Raw genomic sequence first — 24,806 nt, 5'->3', positions numbered from 1 at the left:
TGTAGTGAGGATGGGTTTAAACTTCAAGAGGGGAGACTGAGATTAGACATTGGGAAGAAATTCTTCACCTTGATGGTGGTGAGGCACAGGCTGCCCAGAAAAGCTGTGGACTCCCCATCTTTGTGAGTGCTCAAGGCCAGGCTGGATTGGGCTTTGGACAACCTGATCTGGTGGGATGGAAAGTTACACAGAAATTACTAGTGGCTCAAAAAGGGCTTGAAAAGGCATCAGGCAATCTATTTTAAAAAAGAGTGTTTTGAAAGATGTTGGTTAGATGCAAATTAAGTGCAGGGGCATCAACTCCTCTCACACCACAGCTCGATTTTACCACTGAAATGCATGGCTCTGCCACTCTTCTCACTTTACGGCTGTTGGGGTTTACTTGTCAGACCTGGAACCTCTGCACTCCTGCTGTCATTGCTGCAGGCTCTGACTGCTCGTACCAAGTGCGACACATCTGTGTGGGACTGGGGGTGCAGGTGGCTCTGTTCCCTTCACATGAACAGAGCATGCATACAAGGTTTCTGGCAACGTCTCGAGTCACCTTTGTGAAATAACATTTTGATGCTTGATCCTACACAAAACAAAGCGAATTTGCAATCATAAATTTAGGTGCTTTTACTGGAACTTGTACTCAAACTTCTCGAATAATCAGAGACGTTCTATTTTTAGCAGCACTGTACCCTTGGTATTTACCTTCTGCTGCAAACAGATGCCTTAGCAGCTGATATGAGATAACATCGCAGCAAACCAACGTCTTTGTCCTACCCCTTTGTGTGCAGGGGAGCAGTGCAGCAGGGCAGGCACCGCTAGCACCTTCTGCTCCTCTCGGGGCCCATCAGAAGTGATTGGCAAAGAGAGAAACACAGGGGCCTAACAAAGGCAGAAGAGGGGCTCACCCGAGGCAAACCACAAAGAATTTCCCCTTCTAGTTCCTGCTGTAGCTTCAAAGTTTTCTTCTAATTTGTAAGTGCTATCTTTGCTGCCTTTCACAGCACTTCCCTTGCAAGAGCAGCAAGGGAGCTCTGCAAAAGAAAAATGGAATGTGGGAACAGATCAAATGTATCTGGAGCTGTATTTTCCCCCCTCAGATGGGAAGTGGGAGCAGTGAGAAGAAGGAAGGGAGCAGCTGTAGGATCACAGCTGAGAACTGCTGCAGATATGTATGCAGAAGGAGGGAGGGAGGGTAGGCGGCACTTCCATGTGTGCAGCACGGTGATCGGATGCTATAGCAGGCAGTGGGCAGGATATGGCTGTCTGAATAAGAAGCAGGCCTCTTGTTGTGACAAGTTGTGCTAGAGAGAAGTTATTTTATCACGTTTCCTTTTAATATTGTTTTTAAAGTCTGAGAAGTCTAAAGCCTTTCCTGTTCAGTAAACTGAGTTTGACAGAATGATCTGCAGGCTGATGGGTTTATGGAACTGCAGAATGGATAACAGTAGGGCAAATGTGCAGTGATGTGTGCCCCCAGGTAATTTAGAGGTCAAAATCTGTGTGTACTCTTACCTCCTGGTGAGCACGAGGTGCTTCCTCCACAGTAAGTGAACTTCTTGTCTGATGTGGAGTACGTGCGTGAACATGAATGTGCTGCAGGCCCTCAACGTGTTGTAAGGTCCTACCAAAGATGTCCTTGTGATGGATTATTTATATAGTGGCAATCAAACTGAAACTGAAATTTCTGTTTCTTCAGCTCATAGAAAATGTGTTTCTTGGGCTACTCATGGCAAGCTGGCTTGCATGTCAGAAATATTTATCTAATACCTCAGTTTGTCTTGTGGTGCTAACTCTTCTCCAGAGAGTTTGGGCTGTTCCAAACTACCATCACCACATGTCTGCTCCAGGTAAGCATGGAAAGTTTGGATGAATATCTGAATCTCTGTGGGGAGAAGTTCTGCAGAATTGAGCTGGAAATATTTCAAGCAGTCTTACTTTGAGATTTCTGTCACTTCTGCTTGTATCTGTAAATATGGCAAGAATAACCTTTCCTGTAGTGTCTCAGCGCTTCAGATCTGGCAACATTAGAAGTAACAACACTTTTCTGAACATTTAGGCTATAGGAACAGATTTCTTTCAAGCACTGGAGAAAATCTGTGACTCTTACGTGATCTTCCTAGAGAAAACATTGGATTTTTTTATTTTTTCTTTTTTTAAATTCAGAATTAGATGGCTTTAAACTAAAAAAGTTGCTGTGTGGCAAGTGTCATATGCAGATGTAAAACGAGTTCAGAGGTGATCAGTCTTGCATGGTGATTCAACGGCTCTGCTCTGCACTGCTTTGTCAGGAAGGATGGAAGTAGGAGGAAATCATCCTATCAGGTGAGGAAAAGATAGTGAAGGATGGTCACAAGTACCCAAGCAGTACTCCTCTGATCCCCTCTAGTACTTCTAAGATCTCATTAGGCATTAAATCAGTTCAGTTGCCACGAATGATATTCTGTGCTGCTCAGAATATCTTCTTGTCATTGGCTCAGTGGCTGAACCACTCTCATTCTGCCGTTCAGTACCTTAGAATGCACTAGAAATGATACATGTGAGACAAAGTTTTTCATTAAAAATAAAATAAATACGTATATACATATATAGTAATACTGTGTTTACACAATGAGCTTTTGCCATTTGGAGCGCTTGTAGTTCAGCTCGCACAGCACGGGAAATGGAGGCAGGTGTCGTGGATCAGATGCTCTCCAGAAAGAGATGCAATGTGCTGCCAACAGGAAGACCTAGAAGTTTTTTTGTATTTTTTGTAGGTTTTTTTTTTTTTTTTCCCCAGGCTTGTTCTTTTACATATTCAACTGAATTTCTCCTATGGACAACTGTTCTCAAAACATATGCAGGCCAAACCGTACACAAAGAATACTTTTAGCTTCAAGTTCTACTTGAAAATGGGATATTAAATTGACACGGGAATGATGAAAATAGACTCCATTATGCTATCTCATATGATATATTGTGACAGACGCACTTTCAAAACAACTGTTACCTTTCCTGGGACCTTCACATGCAATATAATTAAGAAACTAAGTGACGCAAGAGGAGACATGGCCATATGTAGTCACTTGCTGCCTTGAAGAAGCTTGTGTTTTTGTTGTGTTCAGTGTTATTATAATGATATTTCCTAGCAGGCTTTTATTTGTTTATTGCAGGGAAGCCCTGTAGTTAGTAGATTGTGACTGCAGATGGATTTGTAGTCATTTAATATTGGATGTGAGGAATTGGTCCTAGTAGTCAGCAGTCTGTAGTACAGACTGTGAACTCCTGTGGGTCTGTGGCGCATTGCAAGTGATAACTTGGATGTGTAGTAATCCCTTATAAAGTATATCTCCACACCTGGCTCCATATTGCAGTAAGTATTTTTTACCTTTCTCTTTGGGCATGCTTGATACAACTCTTGCATTGCCCTGAGCCTGAGATCTGAATCAGGCCTGTAAGACCTGCTTGGAGCTATATGTACTCATGCTCAAACTAGGCTGATATTGTTTTAGGTGATAACACAGTTTGTTCCTATTAGATACTAAGTTGGTATGTGAGATTTCAGTCACTAGAATTATGTAGTTATTAACTAAGTTTTATTTATTAGTAGGAGAGTAGGTAAGGTTGACATGATCATCATATCAATGATCAAGTTATAACCTTACTGGACGAAAGGTTCTTTATCTTAAGAGCTGTTTAACAACAGTGCTTGGAAATTCCATCTAGGAAGGCTGCTATGATTTTGGCCAAGCAAGGTCAGGAATTTTGTCTTTAGGTGCGTCTTCCCTATAGAGGCTGGATTATCAGCCCATAAATAAGTATGGGAATATTATGCCAGATTCCTTATTCTCCATATGGTAGCAGAGGAGTGTTGGTCACTGAAATATTGTCACAAACAAAACAGGAAAGATTTTCTACTCTTCCCTTTGATGTGAGAGATGTATGGACAACAGTACATGTAAATTAGAGTTGTCTGTAGAACTCTGTGGAACAAAAGAGTGACTACAAGGGCAGCTATTAGAACCAGGAAGTGAGATGACCTCCATGGTCCTTGCTCAGTGAGCAGTCTGTTATGAGAGGCATCCCTGAAAGTCTAACACGGCTTTAACAGGTAAAAAAGTAAAAGGAAATATAATAATTAGCCCAATAAAAGGAGGAATGTTCATTATTGTAAATGAGCACGGCTGTATAGGAAGTAGAAACTCTCTGCTGCTTACTGATGGAATTGTAAGTTTAATTGATAAGTGAAACTATGCAGTTAAGTTGGACAGTTAACATTTTACAGCAGACCAAACTCTGCATAATGTTCAGCTTTATCTGATACAAAGGGCTAAAACAGGAGTACAGACCCATGCAGTGCAGAAACGGTGTTATTCCTGATCTCCCTTTCTGACCAGAGATGTGACTGATGGCTGAAATTAAATCTACTTCCTAAGTTAGGAATTATTCCAGGCTGAATGACCTCTTTCTGCAATGGAAAAGGCATAGAAATGCTACAACTGCTTTGCATTTTCACTATGATGGATTTCCTATTGCTTTCTAACCTGGCATCAGGACTCTCTTTGCTGTTTGTGCCCTGGGTGCAGATGTGTGACATGTTAGCTCTGAGAGTGGCGTGCTGCAGATGGCTGGAAGTGAAAAAAAATAAAGGTGGAACACAGCAGGCAAAAGAGTAAAAAAATAAATAGTGTGATAGTTTACTTGTTGTCCTCTCTTTTTACCTATAGATGTTTCATCTGTCCCCCTTCATTTCCATCAGCTGTGCGTTAAGCACTTCCTGCCCCTGAGCTGTACTTCAGCAGAGATAACGTACAGCGTGGAGAAGGCTGAGAGCAAAATCCAATGGCAGAAATGTTTATGTAGGTGTGTTGATTTTAAACGCTTCTCTCAGGGACACAGCAATGTTTTCTACTTCGCAAGAATGCTCTGACTCACCACATGTGGCGTGAGCTTGTTTTTTTGCATTTGTTAACTCCTACTTCCTCTTCTGTTTTGATAGACTTTCGGGCCCGTAGGTTTAGTGTAATGGTGACCCTAGTGCTGATTTTTATCTTTCATTGATATTATTCTGGCAGGCTTTGGTGGATGCTCTTCATATACAATGTTGCTCTTCAGCTGAAGGAATGCAATTAGTGACTGTAAGCAGGTGCACTTTGATTTGAAGTGTTTTCATGTTGCACTGAAATGTGCCCAGGAATGAAGCTGGAGGAAATTAAAAGCTGATTTTGATAAACGCCAGAAATGATATGCAAAGGTTTTAATTTATTAATGTTGAAAAACAAATGCAACAAATTTTATTAATCACAGATATATATTTTCCTTTCTTGGTTAATGGCACTTATTACAGATGTTTGGTTCAAGATGAATTGATGCTGAAGCATAGGAATAATTCAAGTCAAAACATAGAAATACTGCTGTCTGTCTTCTTGTTTCTTGATGAATTGCCTTTGTGTTGCTTTCTGATTCATTACATCATATTGCTTCACAGAAAACCTACATACAAATATTACTGATACTGTACCAAAAATCAGGTATTAAAGTTATTGGGTAGTAACAGTCACCCTGATCATTATATGGTGTCCATTACTGGACATAGCAGTGTGCCAAAATGAATTAAAAACCTGATAACTGCAATATGAAACTTCCTCTAGCTCCGTGAGCTGCTGCAGGAAAGGAATGCTTAGTGGCTGTTACTGTGAGATAGAAGCCATAATCAAGCTACCAAAGACATACAAATAGCAGTGAGATGAATCATTCACTCCTGTCATTTCTGCAGAAAGCTATAAGCTGGGAACATTAAGGATTTTTCTTTAGTTGGGAAGTTAACAATGTTAGTTTGCTTCCTTTATCATCTCAGAAACAGTGATTATAAAGGTAATGGAGACAGAAAATAAGTTTTCTCCATCAAAGGAGTATTTGAAGTAATAGAGGTATTTTGACTGCTATCAAACAGGATTTTGTGAAAACAGTGCTTTTGAAAGAAATACTATGGAAAATGTTTTCTAAAATTGTTTTATCAAGGCTTAGCAGTAAGTGAGGAAGCCAGAGATCTGTTCTCTGCAAGTCTTCAGTATTTCTCTTTCAACCTGAGCCTGATTCTCAGAAATGGCATGGCTTTACAGTGTGTGCAGATTTGCATGCGCTGTTACCTTTCCATTGCTCACCTCTGCAGTGCTTATTGCTTCCACACCGTGTGTGCAGAGGTGAAATCAGGGCTATAGTGTATTATCCACCGACTTGCCAGATAAGTAAAATGTCCCTTGCCCGTTTAGTGGCCACGTGACACCTTTAGTTGGTGTCTGAGCTTTGGCTCCATTTCAGCCCAATTCACCATGCAGGTGCTGTGTTATGTACTACCAAGCATCTCGAGCAAGAGGACTAATTCCCAGGAGAAGCAACCCCAAGTGCTGACCCACTGAGACTGTTGATCTCATGGCCAGTGCAGCCCCTTCCTTCCTCTGCTGAAGGATTTGAACTCCCAAAGCAATCTCCAGAAGAGGTGCTTTATGTACGACTGACTTGGTTTTGCTCTTCCAGATAGAAACATGATTTGTCCCTTAGCCTATGTGATTCTCCTTTCTACACAAATAATCTGATCTCTTTTTCCAGAAATTAAAGCTGTCCTTTCTCACTTTTCTCCTCCTTTATCATCCATTCAGCCTCATGTTAGGGCCTTTTTTTGTACCTGTACTTCCTCCTGACTTTTCTCCTCCCTTATCTGTGCTGTTGGACACTGCCTCTGAAGATGTACTTCTAAGAGGGTTTTCAGTGTTCCTCTTCTCTGAGGTGAATCCCATAAAATCCTGCTGCCCGTTTGCTCTGGAAACCCATATAAACAAAAGGAGGGGGAAAAAAACCCCACGTCTGCCTTGGTTCAATGCCTGTATCCAACAAATCAACCGTAGGAGGTTTCAAAACTAAAATTTATATCCAGATGCTAACTGTTTGCCAAAAGGCAAATTAGCTAATTATATAATGAACATGAAGTGCCTCATAAGCGGTTGCACAGGGCTTGGCAGCTCTGTCTTCCAAAGTAAGGGAAACAAATTCCCCTGCAAAACCAGCCTGAGCTTGGCCCCAGCCATGCTAATAACTGTTTGGAAGCATCAGATCGTAAAAGCATCAGATAGGATACTTCCTCTCCTTTGTGTTAATGTTATATCTGTTTCCTGACTGTCTCCCTCTCTGTAATTTTCTGGAAATAATAATAATAAAAAAAAAAAGAGGACAGATTGTGATTACTACCAAATTCTTCTGCAAGAGCATTTGCAGAGCTCATATTGAGGGTGCCATCTACTGGCTCACAGAGTTGGTAATGCTGGGCAGCAAAGGGTTTCTACCTGGAAATCCCAGTGCAGTAGCTTTTGTACTTTGCCTTTCAGATTCTGCATAATCTTACTGTGCTCTACAGGCAGACAAGCAGAATCTTAGAGAGAAATGCTGAGAGTTTGGCGGGTGGTTTTTTTTTGTTGTTGTTTCTTGTAATTTCATTGTTTTATATTATAACAAAGCGTGTATGAATTGGTTTGGGTTTCAGAAAAACATAAGCTGGGGTTCAGTGAGATCAAAATCAAGAGGTCTCTGCAGACTTGGAGTTTACTGATGGGGCTCCTGCTTAAGATCCAGGGCACGAGCTTTTCATAGTACTAATTTATTTACTTTTAATGTTTTCATGTACTGAAAACATCAGGCAGAGAATACTTAATTACAACCCGTAACACTCCCAAGAGGAGATATGTCAGAGTTTTACAGGTGGAGAATTTCAGAGGCAAGTCTGAGGGATGCGTTTGAGCCAAGCATTGGAGTGGGGACACAGCCAGCTCTACTCTAGTCTCTCAAGTCTGATCAGCTCTCCAGCCTGGAGCCTTCTGAAAATCTGTTGGGAAGGGATTTTGCTTTGACACCAACATGAAATACAAAATGGTTTGACTCTCCAAGTTTCACATAAATTGGTTGTCCCAGTATTAGCACTGCAGCAGAAATAGAGCTGAATACAACTGCGTGGCAGGTAAAAGCTTTAGCAGTAATTTCTCCTCTCCTTCCATGGTTCTTCTGTAGGGATTCTTGTATAATTATTTCAGTGAAGGAAATAAAGAGCATGAGCTTTGCTGTTTGCCTGGAAGTTAGTATTTTTATCGTGGCACTTATCATTAGGTGATCAATGCACTATCATCTTGTTTTTTCTATTCAAGAGTGCTGTGTTTCTTCATGCTTCCATATCTTCAGCTTGTATGAATTTAAATCACTTTGGAAATATTTGAAAAGCATTTGGACATGGTTCTGGGCTTGAACAGGAGGGTGGACCAGATGATCTCCGTAAGTCCCTCTTAGCCTCAGCCATTCTGCCATACTTTGACATCTCATTATTTTCTTCCACATCTGTGGCTGAAGGTCTGGAGAAAATGATTTACTGGGGCCAGGAGAGGATAAAGGCATGAGATCTGTGTCCTCCCACCACCACTATGTCCCGTAATTATGTCCATACTGTAGTAGGACATGCTGTAGTGCTTCCCATGTACACTAGTACTTTATGACCTTATCTTCCTTTGCTTTAAAGCCTTCTTAGAAATAGACTTTTGTGAAATCAGGGAGTTTCATTTTCAGAGATTGGGAAGACCTTGCTTCCCAACTGTTGCTCTCGAAGCATGAGAAGTAATACGCCCAACCATCTCCTCACTTCAAAATGTTATAACTGAGAACAGAATCAAAAATGTCGTCCATGCTGCTGTTAAAATGGTTAAAAATGAAATGTCTGGATTTTAGTTTAGTTTTGTTTCTTTTGACGTGAGTTTGAGTTTAGGATGCTAGCAGTGTTGGTTGTAATGTGATTCTTTAGTGTACTTGTAATGTGTATGTATCAAACTGTGGAGGTAAGATATGTTAATTGGCTTCAAAACATGTCATTTTCCCTTGAAAGGTTTAAAATCTGTGGTGTGAGCAAGGCCAAAGACAAAGTGTAGTGGCTGCCAGCTGGACATGAGAGAGGCTTGCAGGGAGATTACACCATGCAGGAGAATGGCTTTTGAGATAAGGATAATCTTTTACATAAACCAAGTCTTCCAAGGCAGTTGAATGGGTGAACGATAAGGACAATAACAGAACTGCAGACTGACACAGCTGATAGTTATCCCGGTGTTCAAAGATGATCAAGAAGTTGCCAGCAAAATAACTTCTCTTGATTACAATGACAACAGATAAGCAGCGCAGGTACTTTTTTGAATGAAGGATCTCTTGATTAATGCTCTCATTTTGTGTTCTTCAGGTCAACCCAGTAGCCATGGAAAGGTCTACAACTTCTGACACGGCCTCTGAAAAGCCAAATCCTTCCCATGGTACAGGAGCTGTTCAAATGAGGATCAAAAATGCCAACAGTCACCATGACAGACTAAGCCAAAGCAAATCTATGATTCTGTCTGAGAATGTGAAAGTCCTTGAGCCTGTAAGTAAAATGCTCCTCATATTTCATGATTTCCAAGTTTTTAAAAGTCAGAATTGTGTTGGGTGTGGTTACACCAGCTTCATAATAGTCCTTTGCATAGAATTTAATGGCACTATTACATTTTTAACAGTGTGTCTAGGCACTGGAAGAACAATTTTCCTTTGCTGAAACACAGAATTTGGCTTTAGGTGGCCAGAATAATCACATTTGAACTCTCAAGTGTTACAGTACTTAAATACAGCTGCTGTAGGGGATAATACTTACAGTAACAGAGATATGGCACAACTTCTAAACAGGTGAAAACCAGACAAAAGAAAGAAAGAAAAAAAAAAATTGAATTGCAAAATCGAGCACCAAAGAAACCTTAATATTTTAATAGTCAGCAGTATGGAAAGAGTTGACTCATTTTTTTATCTATTACCTTTCTTTTTTTCTTCTTCTATTTGTTTTTCCTGTTTTTTTCTGAGATTAAGTAGTTAGCAATGAACTGTTCCGCCAGTTGTGTCCCTGCCCCTGTACTCCTCCTGAGCTACTAAACAAACTGATTGGTATGAGTCTCCCCTGGTTAATTTTCTTCCGTAATAGTGGCAACTTGCAGCTGAGGCCATATAATGTTACAAAATTATTTATGCAGTGTTAGCCACTTTTTGGACTCCAGATCCATTTTGTTTTCGGAAATGCAAATGAGGGAGAAAACTCTGCTGGCTGGGGACAAAGTCCCAAGTCTCAGTCACTTTTCACAACCACGTAAGCTATTAATCTTTGTTTAGTTCGTATATTTCATTCCAATGAAACAATCAGCTTTCTAAAAAAGTTACTAAGCGTGGAAAGTCAGTTATGGCAGCTGAATTTTCTACCCTAAATTCAAGCGCAAAATTTGTTAGAAATACGATTGTTGTTCCTGAGTTTCTCCGTTACAATTGAACCTATTTCAGGGACTTCACATATTTCTGCAAAGTAATAAAACATTACGTCTATCATTTCCAATCAATTTGAACCAGTTTGAACAATTCCTACTATTTCCCACAACGCGTTGCACATGTTTCTTCCTTTTTATCCGAAACAAAATGTTCCACCAGCACAGACCTGAGATGATGCTTATAGTAATTTACTGGGAATACTATAATGTATTATCGGGAAGAACTGTACCTTTGAAGAAGTTTAAAAGTTAAGTATATTTAATGATGCCTAACATATTTTATTGGCTGTGTTTAACAAAAGGCACTAGGCTGCAGTTGTTTTTGACAAGCATGAAAACATCACAGCATGAGACTGCAAAAGGAATTATGTAGAGAAATTACAAGTGATCCATCTCTCAATGAATTATCCACCTCAATAGCCTGCAGAACTCAGCTACCAATTAACACCTACTTTATTACATGTTGGGATGTACTTAATAACTTTCATGTGTTTATGCACTATTACCTTGACTGATGCCTCTTGTACAATTAGGCATAATTGGCATATCAATATGCAAAAGTTAAAAGGATTAACCCTCTTAAAACTAATGAGCATTTCTGTATCCAGCTGCTAAATGAGACAAAATTAGCATTTTTCACTTTTGGGCAGGATTTTATCATGCAGTTTCTCATTGTTGATATTACCTTGTTACATAACTTTAGTTTTGGGGATAGTGTGCAGGACTGTTACAGAGCAAGGGCTCTAAAAAGTTAAATGAGACATAAATATTTCCCACAGCATCCCAAAAACTGTTGCAGGTACAATATCTGTTCATTGGCCGAGAGCTGAAAAGTTGCTTTGTGCCGCATTTGTTTAGTAGCTAATTATCTAAATGCAGAGCTTTACTATGTATATGACATTTTACCCAGCAATCTTGGCTCTGATATAATAGACTGAATGCTTGCCATGCTACTAATTCCCTTTCTATTTTGATTCTTTTAATCTCTTTTTGCCACGCCGAATTTTCTGACTAGATATTGACAGACCGAAACTATTTGGGCATCTTTGCTTCCATAAACCCCTTGTAGTTGTTTGGTGACACCCCAACCAAAAGCGAAATGCCTAAGGATCTCAGTGTTTTCAAATACTTGCGTAATATGCAGTGCAAGTTGAGTTAAAAGACCACTGAAATTTCAATTGTGTGTGTCATCTGCATGCCAGCAGGTCTGGATCTGTGCATGCGACTTGAGAAGGACTCAGGGGGAAGCAATGGGGGGAGCAGTCCCTGGCATCCAGGAGTCTTGGAAAGAGCAGGGCTCAGCTTATACACACATACATACACACGCAGGTACATTCACATTCAGTAATCCTCTTTAAAAATTCATGACATACTTTCTTGGTACACTCAGAAACCTCACTTTTGCATTTGGAAGCATGCAGACCCCTGCTGAAAGATGCGTATTACTCATGTGCCAGGCTAAGCCAATTATTCTGTGCTAGAAGGGAAAAAAATAGGATCTATCTCAGATTTTCTGTTTGGAAATCTTCAATTTTGAAGAGCTTCCCTCTGATCAGATCACTATAAAGTAGCCACTGATCGTCGCTTCCATTTGGTTTTATGTCAGCTGCGTATTTTTGTCCTATTGGAGAGATCTTTATTTCCTCTGAAATAAGAGCTGAATAAGGGACTCCATGTTACTCTGTCTTTGCCCATATTCAGCATGTGCCTACTATAATTCTATTAATAAATGGGTCAAATCCTCTTTACCTAACTTATGCAAAACACACTGACTCCAGTGGATTAAGGCAATCAGCATTTGGCACATTTTGAACAATCAGCAGAACTATATATTTATGAAACGCTCTTGAAAAAAAATAAAATAAAATGAATGCTTTGGGCATAAAGGGCAAAAAAAAAAACAACCCCACAAACAACAAACAGAGGCAAATTGAGAAAGATGGCTGGTGATTTATGGAGAAGAAAATATATAGTTTTCTCAAAGGGATTTGTTGTATTCCACAGTGCTGGCTGTGATGCTCCTAAGCACACCTGGGGCTATACTTCTGAAGGTGGACAGATTATTTTCGGCAGTGTGACAAAGAAGGATATGCATCATACATCAGCGGGGCCATATGCACTTGTGCGTTTTGTGGTAGTAAAGATGCAAATGGGGGAGGCAGGAGCTAACTGATGCAAAAGTGAAATGTGGATTCTTGGGGATTTTTGTTATTTATTTGCTGTGGAAATGCTTGAGCATTGTGCAAAGGTTGAAATGGATATTAACGTAGAGTTTAAAGAGCATAAATCACGAAGCTGGACACACACTGTGGTAAGCAGGGGCTCTTTCTGTGCTTAATGTTAGTGTCTGAACCAGCAACGCAAATGAATATTTGCTATTTTCATCTCTTAAACCCCAGGGAAGTGCATTTCGCTTCATTCAGAACAACTTCAAACAATGAAACATCTTTTTTTATTGGTGCCTGTATTAAGAATTAGAGCCTATTTAGGCATTCCAAAATGTTTATGTATTAGAGCTTTTTATGATGAGATTAAACAAACTGGTAAGTTGATTTCTCCCTCTAATACGTTATCGGGGAGTGGGAAGCAATCTTCCTTTGTTTCTTACTCCTGTGATTGTAGCACACTTGCCAAAGTTATGGCTAGCCAAAAAGACAGAAATAAAACTGCTAAAAATATAAGCCTTCTGTTTAGCAGAGTTTTTGAGCCATATTTCACAATCTCGGGGCTTGTACATGTTTACTTCAAATCAAGCTTATAGTCAAGTTTGAGGCTTTGTTTGTATAGATTGTCCTGAAGTAGATCCTGATATTTAATTAAAATGACACTAAATCACATTGAATTGATAAGACTTGGCATCTCAAACAAAGGTAATTGCCCGTATTGGTTTTGTACAAAAATAGAGCTGCTTGGAAAATGTGCAGCCAACACAGACTGTCAACTCCATTTATAGATCAATATGTGAAAACCATTGATCAGGCAGGCATGTGTAACAGTAACACTTTGCATTTATTTGTTGTTTTTATACCATGTTAAGGCTTACAGGATTATCGGCTTCCAAAATATTTTGACTCCCTCATAAATATGTTATCTGTTTAATGTTAATTACAAGACAGACTCCAGCCCTCCTTTCGGTTTCATTGCTATGGGTAGTGTCAGCTGAAAATGGATTATTTCAATCTCCGAGAGATCATCAGAGCTTCTTTTATCATATAGTTTATTTACTGAAAGTTTCTGATGATTTGTGTTTTTTTTTCCCCAGTTTACTGTTTTTTCCTGGAGGAAAAAAACAAACAAATCTTGACAAAATATTTCTAGGAGCAGAAAACCTCCTGCTTTTCCATAGCTGACTATTGACTTACTATGTTCTAACAGTGACTGTCCAGGCCTTATTCTCTCCAAATTCTATCATCATCATGAACCAGTCCATCAGATATGCATCTGCTTTTATAAGGAGTCCATAAGCACTGGTCCAGAGTTAATTCTGGAGCATAAATATTGTCAGAAAACACAGAAATAGCAATTGGAAAAAAAAAAACAACAGCGTATATCTGTTTGGCAACATTATCTTTCTCCTTCCTAAAGCAGGAGAATGAGGAATGAAACATGCCATATGTCCTCTTGCTGTGTTCAACCTGGTTCTGTACCTTCAGAATCGAGATCTGCTGTGTGTCATCCCGACTCATCCATCTCAATGGCTCCATTTTCCCATCCATCCTGCTGAAAGCAGAGCCTGAGTGCATGAGAATATTTCAGGGTTCCGTTTACTTCAGTGACCAAGTTTCCCCATTGGAGCAGTGGGATTTGACTCTCAACCCTTTCTCAGGTCTTTTTTTTTTAACCTACAAGCATTATTTCAGCCCCACATCAGAGCAAAGCTCAGAACAAAGCCTTTTGTTTTTATGGCTTTTTTTTTTTTCCTCTTCTTTTTCCCTTATGTATACCCTGTGAGAAGGTATTTTCTGTTGCATATATGTATCTTAAGACTTCAGCCAACGTAATCTTGGCTAAAAAGGAAGAAGTTAATTTTATTGTTAAACTGCCCATTTTATTTACTGTCCATGCACATTTTCCCTATACAATTTCAGCTGTGTCGCTTGATAGACAGCATCATAATGAGATCACAGAAAAATGAAATGACCACTACCTATTTCTTCTTGAAAGCGAGCATAAACTCATTTCAGCTCCATTAAGGGAGTGGTGATCGTAGCTGGTTTGGCTTCCTCGTTAAACCAAACTGAAGTTCAGACGAGTCGGAAATGCTGATTTTGACTTTTGCTCAGTGACAGAGGGATAGGAAAAAAAGGGTTCAAAAAACCTCCAGGTTTTTTCTTTCTTTCTTTCTCTCTCTCTCTTTTTTTTTTTTACTCTTACATTATCTCACGCTGTGAAAATCTTTACTCTATTTACCAAGCACAAATTAGCCTTGCCAAAGGTTCTGAAAGTTTGCTACTTCAGCTTAGATCCTACAACTTCAAAGAGAGATGCAACTCTACAAATTAGTGTATGCGCTCTGCCATGGCTGTTTTAACTTGAACTTGACTAAATTCGTTTATAATTTAGTACTGATTGAACGGTGCCATGAATGTGCACGGGATACATTTTTTAAAGTTAGCCCTCTGATTACTAATTTGAATAAAAAACTCTAACCTTGTTAGCATCTGGACTTATTTCCATAATAACAACCCCTTCAGAACCTACAAAGTAATGAATAATTGACAACAAATGAAATGTTTTGATAGTTGTCGGCACAAAGCATGTTTAATGTTTTGTGTTGCTTCCTAGCTAATTATGTAGATGACACATTTGTCAGACCTTGACTGCCATTAGAAACGTGTTTCCAGAGGGGAGAAAAACAGGCTATTCATAGAGTAATTAACTAGAATGCTCAATGACCTGTGAGAGATTCAAATGGCTGCCAGTTCAGACATTGTTTTGTTACAGAAGCAGAGGGGTAATTAAAATTCCAAATTACAGTGCTATGATGAAGCATTTGTTTGTTGACAGTATACTCTTACTCTAGTTTGTTAATTCTTTTTTAAATTGCTTCTAATCCATTTTATAGCTTTAGGAGTTCCGTCTTTGAATTTACTGACAACTAATATTATGGTAAATGGTTCTTCGGAGGAGCACTGCGGGCTTGGCAGTTCCATGGGAGCACAAGGTGGGTGGGATGGAATAGCTGTGCTTTCCCTAAACTGACATACCATGTGCTGTCACCGCGACGCGGCACATCTTGTGAAATGATATGTTCATAATCCTGTGGTAGGGAAGATGTCTGGTCACGGGAGGAGACGGTTCAGAGAAAGTAATGGTAATCAGACAAATTGAGGAAGGTGTCCTAAGATGTTAGAGGAGAAGCACTGATGCGGCTGGGTTAGGTAAGCACTTTGGGAGCTGAGCTCTGGAATGGAGAACTGGAGGACAGTCATCTGCAGGAAGAGATCAGGCACAAGCCACGAAGAAGGGGGGGAAATGCATCAGGCTCTTTGCCAACACCCTCTGTAGGCAGTGATGGACGTGACAGGGTATGCCGTCCATTCCTGCAGAAATGGGGACTCTGCGAGTCCAGAGTGCTAAAGTTCTCTAAACAATGAGCTAAATGCAAGCCCGAGTGGAATATTTATTTACTTTGCCAAAAGTGAGAAAGAGGTTTTGTTAAAGAGATCTGACAGAAGTAACATGGTGTTTGATGCAGGAGAGCTGACAGCGGCATGGAGTGAGCGCTGATTATCCTGAAGACACTGTCAGCTAGGATTGATTTCCACTTTCTCCGTTTATGTAACGGTTCCTGTAATACAGCTGACCCCAAATCACGTTACCTTGTCATTTCTCTGCATGGATCAAGAAGAGATGAGCTGAAAATAGCTAGGCACTGACCTTGAACTTGCCGGAAAAGTGAGAAGTGACAGCGGGGTGTGCAGCCCGAGAGCGGCTGCTCTGCAGCTGCAGCAGCACCAGGGGGCAGAGCAGCACCGGAGATGGCGGCTGGAGCAGCCGCTGCGCTGCTGCTGTGGAGCGCAAGTCTGGTCCAAATGGCTTTATGGCTTTCTTTTCCTCCTTATTTTTTCCTTTTTTAATCTTTTTCGTTTTTATTTGATTTTATTTCTTTTTTTTTTTTCTTTCCCCCCTTTTTGTTACTCTTTTTTCATCCCCCCCCATTCTTTTTTCTTTCATTCTTTTTCATATTATCTTTTCTTCTTTCTTTTCCTTTTTCTTTTCTTTTTCTTTCTTTTTTCCCTCTTATTTGTTTATTTACTTATTTATAGCCGGAGTGATGCCAGATAGGGAAACCACCACTGGCTCCAAAATATGGAGGTTCCCATTATTTGTTACTTGGAAACACAAGTACCTTTAATGGTAACTAAAGATCTTCCTAAAGTAATGCATTGCTAGTAAGTTTTGCATCCTCTCTGCTCTCTGCTCCCCCATTTATTTTCCTAGGATCTGGAGTAAGGATGAGATGCTTCTATTGTCATTAATTTAGTTGTCTGCAGTTTGGGGGATGTTTGACAGGATCTTCAAAGCCTACAAACCTCTTTGAGTTACATAAAGGTTATGATGTAAATATATACATACACACTTTAAAGCTGATAGGATAAACTAAAAAAAGACTAAAAAAGCAGAGGGTTTTTCTTTTTTTTTCCCCTTTCTTTCTATTTTTCTTTTTTTTTTTCTCAGCTGTGACATTTCTCTTCTTATAATTCATATCCTGAGGGGGATAAAATGTCAGTAGTTAAAATATTTCATTTACCATATAAAAGAACGTTTCTTTATTTCTTCTGTTTTGTATTTTCCTCATATCTGTGCTTGCCTCTTTCCATCCCTTTTTGTCTTAAGTGGCTCCAGAGACTCAAGGATCTGGCTTTTGGGGTGTCCCCATAGATACAAGTGCTCAAGGCAGGACCCCATATGGACCCTGTAAGATTGCTTACAGTAGTTCTCACCCTCATTTGGCATCCCCATGGCATATGTGCTTGCAGAGAAAATGCGATGGGAAACTGTCCTTGTTCCTCTGCCTATCTATCTGCTGATTCCCCAGAACATGGACCTTTTACCCAATGTGGTTCCAGTGCTCTTGGGTTCAGTCTATTGCTATCAAGTTGGATTGGCTTATTGAGTTTCTTTGGAAAAGGAAAACAGTGTGTTATTTTTCTATCAGTAAGTCCTTCTCATTTTTTACAAGACACTCAGAGAGTAAACTGGTTTTCCAGGCTGTTTTCTCCTTTAAGTCTGAGCTTGTTCAAAGCCAAAGGATGTTTATGAGTTTGTATTAAACGCTTGTATTTGAAAACTTATGCACCATCTTATCTATTCATAGTCCATTCCTTGCAGAGGTTGGTCAAGCATTGGAAGTGGTTGTTTATGGAAGTGGTCAAGTCCCCCCCTGGAGGGATTTATGAGATAAGTGGACATGGCACTGAGGGTGTGATTTGGTGATGAGACTCTGTAGTTGATGCTTGGATTTAAAGATCTCAAGCTAGGTGGTTCTTTCAAACCTATACCTCTTTGCTATGGGTCTGAAATAACAGTGTGCCTCAGCATTAGAGAATAAACACTATTTACTTAATATTTTGCTTGACTTCCATGACAGTCTTCTTCTGTATTTATGCTTTACAACCAAGTAGAGAAGGAACTTAGTCCTGTTTCTCCTAATCCCAATACAGATGTTGGCCTGTCAAAAGTTTTAGTTATTTCTTCTGTTTCTCTACCTGGACTGGGGATTGATTCTATACAGGATGGAGGATGATGCTTATCTGCCTCAGAGCTGGGTTGACTGTTACATTTCAATCATGCTCATTACTTAGACAATTCTATTCTCAACATATTAACTCTATTAATTGGAACAGAATTATTCCACAATTATTGCTAGTGTAACTGAGAGGGGAACTTGGCCCCAGGCCCTGTACGTTTTCCTTATCTATACTTACTGTGCTTAACTATGTCACTATTTTTTCATTTAAAAAAAATTTTAAAAAAAATCTTGTTTTGGTTCCTTCTTTAATCAGTTCTTTTCCCTTGATTCTACACTCATGTGCTTTTTAGCTGCGTTAGATTTCTCTCAGGCTTTTCTCGTTTAATAACATGTATTTCAAAAAGCACGGTTAAAATATCATTTAAAAGAGTCTCTCTGGTAATACGTGTCAATGGACACCGTGACAAGGAACATAAGCTGTGGAATTATGTTTCTCTTTATTTTATCTTTATTAAGTACTGTATTACAGCTCCATTGTGGCATCTAACATGCTTCCTTTCAAAATGCCATCAGATCTGAAATATGTAGGTACTGAAACTGAGATGATATCAAACTTCCCATAGCTAGTCTTGGGCACCTGACCTGCATAGTTTCCCACAGGGGAAAAGTAAGCTCCATTTCTTTAAATTTCCAATGAGAAGGGACATGTGTCTCCTTGCATTGAGTTACATTACATCACATCATGTGACACAACGTGACCCAATACGACATGACAGGAGAGGTAAAGAAGCAGTTTTTGTGTGTTTTTATTATTATTGCGCTGAAATTATTGCACTACTGATGCGATGAAATGGGGATCAAGTTATTTTGTGCACGCCCTAAATACACGCATTAGTGCACAATATAGGGACGCGAACACTAAATGTTGTTTAATACACTGAGATTTTAGAACAGACAGCAGAGTGTCCTTGTTAGGCAGCGTGCCTATTCTTAGACAGTTGACAGCAGCATTCTCCTGCCCTAAATCAGATAAAATCTCCTTTGAAGCCAGTGGTTCTTTTGCAGGAAAAATAACTGTAGGATCTGATCCAGCCATGTTAACCTGGCCATATTTTATTTTCTTTTAGATTTCTTGTTTGGTGAGGTTTGCATCATTAATGGAAGCAGGTGTTGATCATCTGTGATTTTTCTGTGCATAGATATACATGCACAGCAATCTCACATCCATGGTAAAAGTGGAATCCAAGCCTTGTCCCTCAAAGGACCTAAGACTCTACCCCACAAAAGAAAAAATGAACACTATTTGCCTTTAAAAAGTTATTATATATTTTTTTTTTTTTCTTAGTATTTCAGAGACTAATAACAGACCACTGAGTATGGCCACACTTCAGACATGGTAATATCTTTCTTTTTCCCCCAGCTGTTGTCTACCTAAGATGCAACATAGTCAGAAAGTTACACTAAAAACTTGCATTTGGAAGTACAGCTGACAAACAAAACCAGCAAAAACATTCTATCCATTTCTAATGTCTGCATCTTCCTCCAGTTTTGGAATCAAATTTGAAGGGCTGTGAAATAACTCCATAGCATTTTCCTTTCCTTTCGTCTCCCAGAGCTCTGCAAGAAAGATTGTTTTCCTGCGTATTTCAGCCATGGCCAGAAATGGAAGCAGTGCAGCTGTGATGAGCGAATCTGTTCTCATGACATTCGTAGCCCCGAGGCAGGTAGAAAACCTAGACAAGCATCCAAACTTTTGTTTGTTTATTTGGACCAGACCTGGAGGTTGGACCAACTGAGCTTTGCATCAGCAGTTCTGTTATCCTTAAGAGCTCATTCTTTTTGATAGTGAATTTGAAGTCATGCTCTTATTTTATAATCTCATTACACAAAAACAAACAAAAAAAACCCCCCACCAATGTTTAAAAATTAAAGTGCCAGGTGCCAACTCTTTTTCAGTAGTTGGCTACTTCAACTTTGAGCTTTCCATTTTTTATCAGCAAAGGATAAACTGAAAATTCAGTGCTCCCAGTCTAGATCTTTCACAAAATTAAAGTGTAAATCTGAAGTGGCCACCTGTAAGCACTAAAACCTGAAGACATTTGGACACGAGTTAAAACAAATTGTTTCAAGAACTGCCAATCGGTTGCATCAGGTTTCAAGAATAACTTTGCAAAGGAGATCCAAAATGGGTGTTTTAACATTTTTTAGTGCTGGTTTCCTTTTTGGGGGTGTATTTTTAATTATTTTTCATCATGAAAGAGCTGGAAAAGAACTAACATGACCATCAACAAACTACTACATGAGAGTAAAAGTGGCAGCACTGAGTACATCTCAAAAGCATGGGAAATGTTGGGGCAACGAGTCAGTGGCTGTGAAAAGCATGGAGTGAGTGGGGAGCTGGAAGCAGCTGAGCTGGGAGATGCAGAGTGGGGGCTGAATTTGCTTCAGCTGTGTGAATTTGGTGTGAATTTGGCTTGAGGAAGGGTTGTCCTCCTCACCTGCAGAGCTGGTGTTATGTTGGCTTGTTGGTTGGAACCCGGTCCTTGTCTCAGAAGTGTGAGGTAGGAAGGAGCTCCTTACCTCTCTTGTGTCTTAACTGAAAGCCTTGCAAAGCGTATTCAGGTAGTTGGCGGTATCTGTGTATGGAGATTAGCAGAAAATATTTAATTGCATTTAATTTGGCTAAAACTCCTAACCCTTCCATCTTGTGTGCCATATGAGCCTTGTGATGATCTAAACAAGAGAGACAGACCAGTATATCCTGAGCGCATTACACGCCTGAGAACTGTAAGTTAGTGAAAACACGCCACCCTAATCCTAGCATCTTATTTGTTTTTATTTTTTCTTCATATCATTTCTTTTTTAAAGTTTTACAGCAGATGAGCTAAATGACATAAAAATTTACCTTTAAAATACTTCCCATTTATCACACAGTTTCCTTACCTAGAAAATCCCAGTGCGGTTGCTGTTAATGCTTGATAAGATTTGTACCTGGTAGATTCTAAATTACATTAATGCATAAAGCCAGCGATGCCAGGCTCCCTATTGTTACAGTTATTAAAGCTGTAACTGAAATGATATCTCTCATATTGATCTTCAGCAAGCTGCTCTTATCCAGAAGCTTTGTTTCACATTAAAGACACTAATGATTGTCTCCACAAAATGAGCAGCTTAATAGTTAGGAAAAGTTAAATGGAAAAAAAAAAATAATAGAAAAAAAAAACCACAACTTTGATAGGCACCTTTGATAGCTCTTCGTTCCAACATCTCTCATAGCCACAAAGTGCAAGCCAAGCATTAATAGACCTTTTAATAAAATGACTTAAGAGAAATCAATGGGATTTCTCACTAAGCCCAATTTCTAGCAAGATACATTATTTAAATGTTTGTATTTCTTTTGAACAGCTCATGTCCTCCTATGGCTGCCAGATTTCTTCCTGGAATTTCCCTGTGTGTCTTCTTAGGGTGTTGGCTTATTATTATTTTTTGATTTATTACCTTACTGTGAATTTCTTTTTTTAATGATGAAAATATACATCCTGTGCTCTGCCAAGGCTGCAAAAAATATCTTGTAGAGATGGTGAAAACCACCAGTAGCTATTTGTGGGGAAGGTGCAGTAAAGTTAGATGTGAACTAATGAGGAGCCTACTTAGGGCAGTCGCAGGTACTTTGGTTCCTTCGTGGACTATAAGAAATCGTTCTCTTTCCTATCTTCAGGGGAAAGTGGTGTATCCTATCAGCTCTCCAGCTGCTATTGTGACACAGGCCTAAGGCAGTAAATAAGGTTGGAGTTTGTGGGTGAAGAGAATATTATTGCCTTTGATTTTATTCTTTTTCTTCCCTCTGGAACTTCTGGGTTAGATTCAGTTAGATTTTAGTTTGTTTGTTTTGGCTAAGGGTGAAGAGCAGCTGCTGGATTTCTTTTTGGATTTAACTAGATTATTTTTCTCCTCATTTTTGGCAACAGCTATAATGCAAGATAGGTAATTTCTATGAATTGCTGTAGTATAAGCAGAGAAATACATGTGACATTTTTCTATTCTTTGATGACACTGAGTGATGATATTTAAAGACTGATGTCAAAGGGAACGTGGGTTTGTTTAGTTTTCCATAATCAGCAAACAGAAAATCACAGATTGTTCTATAGAACTTCTTTGCGAGAATCATTTTATGTTTATTCATTATTCTACATAAATGGAGGTATATAATGGTGTTGCAGTAAAACACGATGTGTCAATTTGCACTGTTAGAAGCTGTGGTTAAGTAGAGGTGATACTCTATGTGGGATGGCCTGCTAAGCTCCAGTCAATTCACAGTAACAAGTCAAATGCTTCCTGCATTGCATCTTCATATAACAAATCAGAAAAAATAATATAAAAATAAAAGAGGAGAAAAGGTAAAAGGAGAAAAAGAAAAGTACAGAAAACTGTGGGCTATGCTGAGGTCTGCAGCCACTAAACAGCATTTGCTTTGTCCCTCAGTACCATGTGCACCCTAGGAGTTCAGCCCCTATTTCTGCTGTTTTTTCCCAAGCTCCATGGAAAGCCTGGATTAAGCTAATGCAGGGACATGTTTTGCCCGCTTATTATTTATTACAATTTTAGTTCCAGGTTTCAAAAACAATTAGGGGAACTGCTTAATAGGAAAATGACTCTAATTACTTGTTAATTGAGGTTATCTGCTTCATATTATTCAAAACATAAATTGTGTTGACACTTGTATCCAGATATGATTACTTAATAAACAGACTGAATGCACATCATGAATTCATGCATCCCCCCCCCAAATAAAAGAGACATTTTATTTTTCAGCTGCCATTTGTCATCCAAAAGATGCAAAAAAAAAAAACAAAACAAAAAAAAATCCTTTTTATTTTAAAGCTCAGTTTTAAAATGTTAGTTCCAAAACATAAACAATACTCTTCAAATAATGAAAAAGATGGAATATTGAAGTTTCAATGGTTCATTAATTTTACATGTAATAAGTTCAGGTAGGGCAGGTGCACAGGATGAAACAGGGCCCCGACAAACATGGCGTTACCTTCTGAATAAATAATTTAGCTGATCAAGTAATTAATTTATAGATCAGGTATCTGGGTTCAAGTAAAAGACCAGTGTTAATATTTCTCATAATTTTCTCATCAGAAAAGAGATTTTTAGATGGTTTTCACCTTGAGGTTTCCCTTTTAGAAATGAAAGCAAGATCTCTATTGATGGAGAGAAACTGTGTTTTCAGTCTGGAACTCCATTCCCAGGTGTTTGATTTGGGACACTGCTGAGACATTTCTGAAGGCATGCTCTTCCACCAGCCATGGTGGTCCAACAAGATGTTGTGGCTGAAAGGGGACAGTTTGCATGCTTCTTGAGGTTATTTGTTCCTTCATATGTGAGAAGAATTCTATCAGTGTGAAGTTTTTTGGTCTTGAACTCGAACTTTCTTTAGCTGATTACCTTTATTAGGCATTTTCTACTCAGTAGCTATTGTATTCTTTGGGATTTACCAAGGAATGAGGGAAATATATGAAGTCCATTAGTGTGGAAGATTTACAGCTGTGTTTGTGCCCATTAATTTCCTCTTCTCCGATATTTTCCCATTTTCCCTGTGTTTGACATTGAGCCTGAGCCTTGTTCCTAACTCATAGCCTATGGCAGTGGAACGGGGAGATGAGACATCACAGAGATGTGGAGCACACATAAAAAGGGAAGACGTGTAAAAACTGAAATGACATGGCAGCTGAAGCAGCTTGTTGCTCAGCTTGGTTGCATGTTTGAGTGGAGAAAGCGAGGTAAATTGTGATATGTAAGAGAATAGCACTCGACAGGGTGTATGGTTGTAAGGTATATGGATGCTCAATCATGTGGTGAGGCAGAAGGCTAAAGGACAGTCGCCTTCAGTAGCCACATAATCTGGATATATCCTACAAAACAGGGGATGTTAGGCTCAGAAAAATATTGCTCACAAAGCATATGAAAGCAGGTTTAAGAGAAGTCTATCTAAACCAAGTCTATCTATGAAACCTTCTGTAGCTATCATAGGAGAACTAAGAAAAAAGCTCAATCACACAGTTCTGTGTGTAATTGCACATCAGTTTGCACAGGAGTATATACACGAGCAACAATTTCCAGTTCTAACTGGTTGTGCTTAAGCACCTATTAGGCATACACATGGTCTTCTGCTGTTTTTTTCCTGAACATTTGTATCAACCTCTACATCTGTGCGTGAATATGCTGCTGTAGTAAAGCTGGCAATCTTCAAACCCAGAGTAGGGTTTTCTAGGTCAATCTCCATTTGCCAGATTTGGAATATTTGAGCTGTGAAGAGAATGGGCTTTTGCATGTTGATGTTAGAGTGTTTTAAGATGTTTATTCAGAGCATTGTTTAAATTTTGATACTTGCAGAGCCACAGAGAAAATAGTTTGCAAATTAGTTTCTATGGCAATGCGTAATAAATTATGGAAGAATTATAATTTAGAGGGATTTGTCTTCCATTGTGCTCCACTTTAGTGCCCAAATACTTAATATTGCAAGATGATATGAGTAGATACTTTAAGAGTTGGCATGAGATGGAGTGCTAGCTTACTTCTGCCTGTCTGAAGATACGCGCACCTGTATCAGTGAGATAAAAAATACTTCATGTTTGATTTGGCAACTTTCCTTACAGAGAGAGCTGCTTGAAATACAATACAAAATTAAACTTTATTATTTTCTCATGTGAAAACTGTATCTTCCAGATACTTCTTTCTGTAAAACACTGCTATATATTTGCTGTTTAATATATCTA

General features: G+C 39.2%; 1 protein-coding gene across 1 annotated transcript in view; it reads left to right on the top strand.

Annotated features, from left to right (window-relative positions):
• The window catches only part of ARHGAP15 (Rho GTPase activating protein 15), a 310,043-nt gene that overhangs the window by 4,829 nt on the left and 280,408 nt on the right, over nt 1–24,806 (top strand). The window contains exon 2 of the mRNA XM_072342035.1: nt 9,233–9,409. Within this exon, the coding sequence (XP_072198136.1) occupies nt 9,248–9,409 (162 nt within the window). The 5' untranslated portion in view covers nt 9,233–9,247. The remainder of the gene's footprint in view (nt 1–9,232; nt 9,410–24,806) is intronic.

This window comes from Excalfactoria chinensis, chromosome 7 (genome assembly GCF_039878825.1).
Source record: "Excalfactoria chinensis isolate bCotChi1 chromosome 7, bCotChi1.hap2, whole genome shotgun sequence".
In the NCBI taxonomy this organism is placed as follows: Eukaryota; Metazoa; Chordata; class Aves; order Galliformes; family Phasianidae; genus Excalfactoria; species Excalfactoria chinensis.
This window is presented reverse-complemented; position numbering and strand designations above follow the sequence as displayed.